Source organism: Drosophila albomicans, chromosome 2R (genome assembly GCF_009650485.2).
Source record: "Drosophila albomicans strain 15112-1751.03 chromosome 2R, ASM965048v2, whole genome shotgun sequence".
NCBI classification, from domain to species: Eukaryota; Metazoa; Arthropoda; class Insecta; order Diptera; family Drosophilidae; genus Drosophila; species Drosophila albomicans.
The window spans coordinates 3,815,225-3,825,190 of NC_047631.2; the positions used below are offsets into that span (position 1 = coordinate 3,815,225).

At 38.1% G+C, this 9,966-nt stretch overlaps 1 protein-coding gene across 1 annotated transcript; it reads left to right on the forward strand.

The window, feature by feature from the left end:
* Positions 1-5,696: 5,696 nt before the first annotated feature.
* Positions 5,697-8,025, forward strand: LOC117577253 (zinc finger protein 724-like). The gene is made up of 2 exons (XM_034262239.1): positions 5,697-5,819; positions 7,699-8,025. Exons 1-2 carry the CDS (start codon positions 5,697-5,699, stop codon positions 8,023-8,025), a joined length of 450 nt encoding a protein of 149 aa, XP_034118130.1.
* The last annotated feature ends 1,941 nt before the right edge of the window (positions 8,026-9,966 follow it).

The window sequence follows — 9,966 nt, forward strand, 5'->3', positions numbered from 1 at the left end:
TCTAGTTTTAGGTCATGCAAAATAGCCAAATCTGGCTAGAAAATAGCCAAGTTGGCAACACTGTATACCAGAAAATAAATATACAAACATAGAGAACAATACCACATTACACAGACTAGAGACAAGCACATGTTAATAGACAAAAAGGTTAAAGTCAAACAATACAAACATGTAGGTCGTTTTACCTCTTCTGCATTAATGAGCTGATATATTTTTTTGTAATCTGATTGCCTTTTCTCACTTTTTGAAAACCAATTATAGGTTTCGTAAACAATATATTCTAAGGCCTCGCGTAAAAAATGTTTACATGTACTGTTGACAGCCAGTTGTAGTGAATGGCATACACACTTAATTAAAATTAGGGAAGGAAATCTTTTTTTCAACTCCGTGTACACACTTTGCTTTGAACCAACCATAACACTTGCGTTGTCCGTGCCGATTCCAATCAAATTCCCAAGGTTTAATTTAAAGTTGTTAAGTTCCTGGCAGAGGGTGTTCGCAATCGTTTTCGCGTCGCCCTCCTCGAGCGGAACCAGGATAAAAATGTGGAAACCATGATGCTCCGTGTTGAACTAAAATAGTTTATACCAAGACCTATATTTAATTGTGTTTTAGGATGATTAGCATTTTAACTTACCAAGGGTCTTGCAGACACTTATATCAGTACTTTCATCAAGCAACAAGCTGTACTTGGCATCACCGATGTCCTCCTTTAATAACGATTTAAAGCTTGGAGCCCAAATATTTGTTATTATACTGGTGCACTTTGTTCTATGAAGCTTTATAGCACCGCCATCCTGAAAATTTGTCCCTCACAACAATCCCAAATGGTCAATTGGGCTCACCGATGAATGCGCCGCAACATACAAAGACAATGCCGCCTCTTGCCGGCAGGTTTTTGGAGAGACAGATGGAACGAACGTTATTTTGTTCGTCTGTGAAAACGCAGATGACGAAGACTTGTGCTTATTTGTCTTGGCATGCGCGTGCAAATCCGAAAGCTTCGCATTAATGCTGGATTTGCAATATTTGCAAAAGCATTTTTGATCATCAGCTGCATCCAAAGTTAGCCAATCCTTAAGTGGTGGGTCTTCCAACCAAGCATGTCGCGGTTTTTGCTTATAAACTTTTGGCATTTCAACTGTCACAGGATCGTTTTGAAAATTGTGAAATACCCAGATGGTGATGGTATAACACTAGTAAAAATCGATAATAATGTAAAGATCTTTTGGCATATCGATGTTTTTTACCATTGCAATGCAAAAATACTGCAAGGTTTTAAAGTGTGGCATCGTAAAACATAAAAATTCACAAAGTTACCAGATGTTTTTAAAAAACTAAAGTTCCGTCATTTTTGTTTTGAAAATAGCTATAATTCCCGCTACCCGCTAGTTTTCAATTTATCCCGCATTTTGCTTTTAAAAACCGTCAGATCTAGCGGGCAAATAGCTAAAGTGGCAACGCTGGTCGCGATAGCTTCGACTGGCGATGAGGCACATAGCCAACAGTAGTGTCATTTCCGCTTTTTGCGTGAAAAATATGAAAACAGCGGGCAGCGGGAATTCTGGATTTTTGACCAAATTTAAGCAGCTTTTTTTTTTAGTTTACTTTTACTCAAATTTTAGTGATGTTTAAATTGAATTTAACAGCTAAAATGTTAAAAATGTATTTCTTTCGACAAAATATCGATATTTACTTGGATCGAATAACTTACCTCAAAAGTTTGCACCTAAATTGGAGCGTCTTGCATCACTAACATTGTGAAATTCGCTTGCACTAAAACAAATTGACGATGCCAAAAGAAGTCTACAAGCTACGAGTAATTTTGAATTTTTTTTCCTGTTATATTTTCTTTTCTGATAATTGCAAAAATTAACAAATTCGTATGCAATCCAAAAAATGAACGAATTTATATATTTTATCATAAAACAGAACAAGTTGCTAAAATCAATCTTAGCTTTTAATATAGTGCTAACCCAAAGCTTTAAGAATAACCTTCACTTATTTTTATATCCGCTACCCAATAGGGTAGAAGGGTATTATAACTTTGTGCCGGCAGCAAAATGTATGTAACAGGTAGAAGGAGGCATCTCCGACCCTATAAAGTGTATATATATTCTTGACCAGCGTCAACAGCCAAGACGATCTAGCCATGTCCGTCTGTGTGTATGAATATTTTTTTTTCGACAGCCTTTGCTATGTTTGTACGTAGATCAAGTTTGTTTCAAATTTTTGCCATCAGCGGTGTATGTCCGTTCTTATTGTGATCCTTAACGTTGGCGCCATGCTTCAGCAGTATTTTCATCACATCCACATGACCGCCCGCGCTGGCAACTATGAGCGGCGTGTTGCCAGTGGCACAAAATATACCATAGACGGCACAATTTACCAGATTGTCGGCCAAAGCAACTAAGAGTTCTAGTAAGTAGGCGTTTTTGCCCATACAAAAGTATTTTTTTAATAACTTCGACAATCTGATCGCAACCCAATTTTCAGGTATCATAACTACTATAGTAATTATTGTATATACCAAAATTCGCAACTCTAGCTTTAAAATTACGCTTTTTATTCGATATTTTCGATTTGAGGGGGCGCAAGTGGACGTGGCAAAGATTTGAAACAAGCTTGATCTGCGTGCAAACATAACAAATGCTGTCGAAAAAAATTAAAGCTCTATCTCTTATAGTCTCTGAGATCTAGCTGTTCATACCCACGGACGGACAAACACACAGACGGACATTTCAAGATCGTCTCGGCTGTTGATGCTGATCAAGAATACTACTGTGGGCAAAAAGTAAGGTGAATTTTCAATTTAAACTTCGCGGGCCTAACAATTCACCTATACTTTATGGGGTCGGAGATGCCTCCTTCTACCTGTTACATACATTTCAAAGTGTTACAAACATTTCGGTGCAAAGTTATAATACCCTTTTACCCTATGGGTAGCGGGTATAAACATTCATACCAAAAGTTCTCAGAAGAGTTTACTCTAAAACTGTGACAAGCCCATCTCCGATTTCTCGTGTTTCACGACACACCGAGATCTGAATATCATCAGCAAGGGAATTATATCCATTTCCACCCTTCGTGATGGCAATCTTTTAGTTTTGATAAAATCCAAGGATGTCGCCCAACGTTGCCTAAAAATTACGCATTTGACTGGCATTTGCGGTATAGAATGCAAATTTCATGACTCCCTTAGATTTGTGAAAGGTACTATATATGCTCCATATCTAATCAATATTCCTGAGGAAGAAATTGTCGAGCTTAAACCCCAGCATGTTCATTCAGTTTTTAAGTTCTCCAGAACAGTTGACGGCATCGTTAAGCCTACCTGAGAAATCGTGATTACATTTGATCTTTACAGTATACCTAGCAAACTGAACATTTGTTGGCAATCTGGTAAGGTGAGGGAATACACTCCAAACCCAATGCCTCTACGTCATCGTCAAAATTACCTCTCTCCGATATTGTCGAAGACAACCTATCAAAATGTCGTGCTCTTAGATTAGCAGCAAACGAATTTATAGATTCGTTACAAACTCATCATAATAACACGAACAATATTCTCAATTCACATGAACCTATTTCTCCCATAAATAATACAACTGAACTTTCGAACTCATTAATTTTTGATGAGACTTTGACTCGTAGTCAAGTCTCCCCATTGGTTTTTCCTTATCTTGCAAACATAAACATACCCCTTTTAATTTAGATGTCTATTAAAATCTTGCAATGGAATACAAATGGTATTTTAAATAATTATAATGAACTTACACTCTTGTTAATGGGCCAATCACCCGATGTTCTATGTTTGCAAGAAACTCACTTGCCTCATAATTCTAACAACTCCATCTGCCCTAGGGCATACACTGGTTACTTTTTCAACTTACCACAAAACACGTCGGCCAAGCAAGGCGTCGGTGTTCTCATTAAACGTCATATTCCACATACCCACACAACTCTTAACTCCCATATTCTCTGTTCAGCTTTATAGCCGAATATTGGTAATATCATTACTATTATCAACGCATACGAGTATATTCCTCCTTGCCAGTCTTTCTCAAGCAACGAAATTTCTGCTATCATTGACCAAATCAATGGGCCTCTGATGATAGTGGGAGACTTTAATGCATAGAGCCCCTTATGGGGTTCGTCTGCTTCCAGTCGCCGCGGAAAGAATATTGAGCGCGCCATTGCGGATAAAAATTTGGTTGTCCTTAACAACGGTTCGGCAACCCATCTTTCAACTCACCATTCCTTCACCCATGTTGATGTTTCAATTATATGTATGTCCCCAAATTACTCACAGGTGTAGCTTGGTTATCCTAGATAATCTGCACGGCAGTGATCACTTCCCTATAACCATATTCCTTTCCGTCCAATTCTATCCCGACAACTCCCCCCATCTGCCCAAATATCAGACAGATTTTACAAACTGGACGATTATTGAAAACGAATCTGAAAAATTTGTGCGCAACTGGAAAACTGGGTGCTTGAATCACCAAGTAGCTCGGGTTACCAAATGTATTAGAGCTGCAGCCAATTGTAGTATCCCCCAAACTAAACCGAGTTCCTTGGTAGAATCATTCCCTCTAGCAGCTAAGAGACGAAAAGGAGCGCCTGTTTCACACTTTCAAAAATCAAATGTCATCCGCTTCGCTTATAAAATATAAAAAAGCTCAGTTTAAAAAGGCTGTACTGTCGGCTAAGCGTCGATGTCTTTAAAATTTCACCTCACGTATGCATATCTCCGCTTTCCACCTCAAAGAAGGTTTGGTCTGATATAAAACGACTATCCGGCGCTCCGTCCATCCCTATAAAATGTATTCAAACAGACTCAGGTCTTGTTACCTGACCCCACCAAATTGCCAAAGAGACCAGCATGTAGTACGTTTATCCGTCTGCGAATCGGTCACACTCAATGCACACACGGACACCTTTTAACCTGCACAACACAACCTCCATGCCCACTCTGTGGTGGCAGCCTAACTGTGGATCATATCCTCCATACCTGTTTCCGAGTTTGGTTCCCAGATACCTTTCCGCCTCCTACAAACCCCTTCAAATGATAATATAATGAAAATGTGTAATTTTATAATGAAAACTAAATTTAAGGTATAATAAGTACAGATACTTTTTCGAGTCGAAGGCCCCAGCAGCCAGTAGTCTCTTCTCTATTAAATGTAGTATTAAATACTAGATTTAATATAATAAAATAAAAATAAATAATTTGCCTCGCATAAGTAGATTACTTTTAAATACACCCATAAATAAAAACAAGTAAGATAGCTGCAGTCGATCGGCTGAGAAATACCCGTCATGCATTTTGCAGTATTTTGAAAATATACTAGATTAATAATATTATTAATATCGATATACTTTTTTTCTCGAAATACTCCAGATTATCAACCAAAGCAACTAATATGAAATTGTTACATAAATAATTGATCAAATTTCTCCCCCATACTTAGCTGACGAAATGAATGGCTCTAAAGAAAATAGAAATACTTTCGAGATATATGAAAATATGATAAAATAGTCGCAGAAAAAGGAGCTAACTTTACGGAAACAAAAATATGGTTCCGAACTGAAGCTGACATCGGAAAAAGTCAAGGCCGAAAGTTTGTATAATCAAGCCGAAAGTGATCTGAAATTGGCGCAGAAAACTTGCCAAGCAAGAATTAGAAAACTTGATGCAGGAACACCGCAAAGAAGTCTGTGATCTGAAAGAGCAAAAGACCGTACTCGAAACGAAAAATGTTGGCTTGCAGAAGGAACTGGAGACCTTGAAGGCGACAATGAAAGAAAAGCCATGTGTAGAGAGAAAGAAGCTTGTCAATCGCAAGTACATACGCTTCTGAAGGACATACAGTCATATGAACTGCAGCAAGATAGAGAACAACGATCGGCGATACGCAGTGCAGAAAAACTAAAGAAGGAATTGCAAAAGCTGCAGACGCATAACGGAACGCATTAAAAAAAAAATTGAAATTTTGAGGAACCAATTGAAAAACATGGAACAAAAGATGCACATAAAAGCTATAAATAATATTAACATGCGTTCCCAAAAAATAATGGAGGAAAAAGAATTAACTTTGTTAAAAACCAAATTTGACGAAGCAAAAAAAATTTTCGTTTAAAATAATCTAATAAATAAATAATAATAATATTCTATTTAATAAAATTGCCCACTTTTCCAAAATTATTCTAAGAAATTTCCTTGATTCAAATAAAAAACAAGTAAGAAAGTTACAGTCGAGTGTGCTCGACTGTGAGATACCCGATACCTATTTTTAATAAAGGCAAAATATTGCGTTATTATTTTCAAAATATACCGAAAATACTAAAAATATACCAAATGGTATGTTTGGTATATCGATATAGTACACCATTCAAAATAGACGGCACAATGTACCAGATTGTCGGCCAAAGCAACTAAGAGCCCTAGTAAGTAAGCGTTTTTGCCCATACAAAAGTATTTCTTTAATAACTTCCACAATTTTTATCTGATCGCAACCAGCTACTATAGTAATTATAGTACATACCAAAACTTTAGCTTTAAAATTACGCTTGTTATTCGATTTTTTTGATTTGCGGGGGCGGAAGTGGGCGTGGCAAAAATTTGATTGGAATGTTTGATCGCGAAAACCGAGGAACAGTTTCATTTCAAGATTTTGGAGCACTTTGGAAATATGTAACCGATTGGCAAAATTGTTTTCGGTCATTTGACAGAGACAATTCCGGAAATATTGATAAACATGAACTAAAGACTGCGCTTACATCATTTGGTTATCGTCTTTCCGACCACCTTGTTGAAGTTCTTTTACGTAAATTCGATCGATTTGGTCGTGGGACTATTCTTTTTGACGATTTTATTCAATGTTGCATTGTCCTCTATGTAAGTATATGTATATCTTGGACATCTATGTAGATATGTATGCACTGTGCCAAACTTAATTACGAATTATTTTCTGCCACTAATATATTTATAACATTTTTATACCCGCTACCCATAGGGTAAAAAGGTAGATCTCAGAGACTTTAAAAGATAGAGCCATAATTTTTTTCGACAGCATTTGTTATGTTTGCACGCAGATCAAGTTTGTTTCAAATTTTTGCCACGCCCACTTCCGTCCCCCGTAAATCAAAAAATCGAATAACAAGCGTAATTGTAAAGCTAGAATTGGTATATACAATAATAAGTATAGTATTTACGATTCCTGAAAATTTGGTTGCGATCAGATAAAAAATGCCGAAGTTATTAAAGAAATACTTTTGTATGGGCAAAAACGCCTACTTACTAGGTAAGTAATTCTAATTTGCTTTGGCCGACAATCTGGTATATTGTGCCGTCTATGGTATATTTTGAATGCGGTACTATATCGATATACCAAATATACCATTTGGTATATTTTTAGGTGTTTTAGTATATTTGGTATATATTAATAATAATACCCCAAAATATATTTTTAGTATTTTCGGTATATTTTGAAAATGATACCGCAATTTTTTGCCTTTATTAAAAATGGGTAGCGGGTATCTCACAGTCGAGCACACTCGACTGTAACTTTCTTACTTGTTTTTTTTGTAGATGTGGAGCAAGCAGCTGAGCACGAGTAACTCCTTTAAATATCACATGCAATTGCATGGCGAGGATCGTTCCTATGTGTGCAACATTTGCGGGATTCATTCAAGACACGCAAAGCAAACGATGGCCATGCAACGCTTCACAATCCCAACAAATGTCGCACGTGCGGCAAAACGTATCGTCAGGCCTCTTCGCTGCGCTCCCATCTCTTGAGCCACACCGGTGTCAAGCCCTTCACCTGCGACATATGCGGAAAGGGTTTAACACAGAAGTCCGGCTACAAGAAGCACATGCTGACGCAGACGGGCGAAAAGCCGCACACCTGCGACAGCTGTGGACGCAGCTTCCGCTACTCCAGCAATTTGATTGCCCACAAACGTTCGCATTCCCGCAAAGTTTGTGCCGTTGATCAACAAAAGGAGCAGCTCGAATAATGCTATATGTACGACTATATATATATAGAAGCCAATACGAAGCCAAAACACTTCCATCTTATGAAAACCTTATGTACAAGAATCAACAAACATCAATCGGCAAATTGCTGTTAAGTTTAGTTCTAAGTGATTAAGATTAGAATTCGGCTGGCACCGCATTTTTCATTTTGGATATTCATGCCCTGCGGCAAACTTAATATTCACATAGAATAAGTAAAGTACATTTTGATATTTTTTAAATGTGGAAATTCGAAAGATTTGACAGCGAAAGTTTTCCTTGTAATTTCACTTATTATTGTTGAAATTATTTTATCTTTGTGTGGGTGTGGACACCTGCTGATCACTGACATCGGGCATTGTGCTTCCGCTCATCACCGTGCGACGTCTAGCGACCGTCGTTAACCGTTCCGATTGCTGTTGCTGCGACGGCGACAATTGCGATTGGGACTGTGCTGAGCATGGGTGCGCATGTGTGCCGCCAGGCTAGAGGTGGTCAGATAGAACCGTTCACAGATGTTACACTGATGTTGCGATTGGGACTGTGCTGAGCTATTGGTTGTGCCGCCGCCGCCGACGCTGCTGCTGATGGTGGCAGGGACGGGCGCCTTCTTATTATGGACACGCATATGGATACTGAGGCCTTTCTTGGTTGGGAATGCCTTCATCCATTTGTCGCACTTGAAGGGCTTTTCGCCCGAATGACTGATTTTATGTTGTCGCACCGCATACGGCCGCTCCCCGGTGTGCGAATATAAATAAATAAATATAATCAAATATTACAAATTATTTAAAATAGCAAAAAATAGCAAATTTTTTTTGTGAAATAGCCAACATAACAGGCTCCTGCAAAATTGAGTGGTTTCTAGTTTTAGGTCATGCAAAATAGCCAAATCTGACTAGAAAATAGCCAAGTTGGCAACACTGGTATAATACCAGATTGCCATCTAAAGCAACTAAGACCCTTAGTAAGTGGGTGTGTTTGCCCATACAAAAGTATTTCTTTAATAACTTCGACAATTTTCATCTGATCGCAACCAAATTTTCAGGAATCATAACTACTATAGTTATTATTATATATACCAAACTTCGCAACTCTAGCTTTAAAATTAGGCTTGTTATTCGATTCTTTTGATTTGCGGGGGGCGGAAGTGGGCGGGGCAAAAATTTGAAACAAACTTGATCTGCGTGCAAACATAACAAATGCTCTATCTCTTATATTCTCTGAGATCCAGTGTTTCATACGGACGGACGGACAGACACACAAACGGACATGGCTATATCGTCTCGGCTGTTGACGCTGATCAAGAATACTACTGTGGGCAAAAAGTAAGGTGAATTTTCAATTTAAACTTCGCGGGCCTAACAATTCACCTATACTTTATGGGGTCGGAGATGCCTCCTTCTACCTGTTACATACATTTCAAAGTGTTACAAACATTTCGGTGCAAAGTTATAATACCCTTTTACCCTATGGGTAGCGGGTATAAACATTCATACCAAAAGTTCTCAGAAGAGTTTACTCTAAAACTGTGACAAGCCCATCTCCGATTTCTCGTGTTTCACGACACACCGAGATCTGAATATCATCAGCAAGGGAATTATATCCATTTCCACCCTTCGTGATGGCAATCTTTTAGTTTTGATAAAATCCAAGGATGTCGCCCAACGTTGCCTAAAAATTACGCATTTGACTGGCATTTGCGGTATAGAATGCAAATTTCATGACTCCCTTAGATTTGTGAAAGGTACTATATATGCTCCATATCTAATCAATATTCCTGAGGAAGAAATTGTCGAGCTTAAACCCCAGCATGTTCATTCAGTTTTTAAGTTCTCCAGAACAGTTGACGGCATCGTTAAGCCTACCTGAGAAATCGTGATTACATTTGATCTTTACAGTATACCTAGCAAACTGAACATTTGTTGGCAATCTGGTAAGGT

Coding starts and splice junctions, on each gene's coding strand:
- LOC117577253 (XM_034262239.1), top strand. CDS start 5,697: ATGCAGGAACACCGCAAAGAAGTCTGTGATCTGAAAGAGCAAAAGACC. Junction 5,820..7,698: donor CAATGAAAGAAAAGCCATGT/GTAGAGAGAAAG, acceptor GATTCATTCAAG/ACACGCAAAGCAAACGATGG.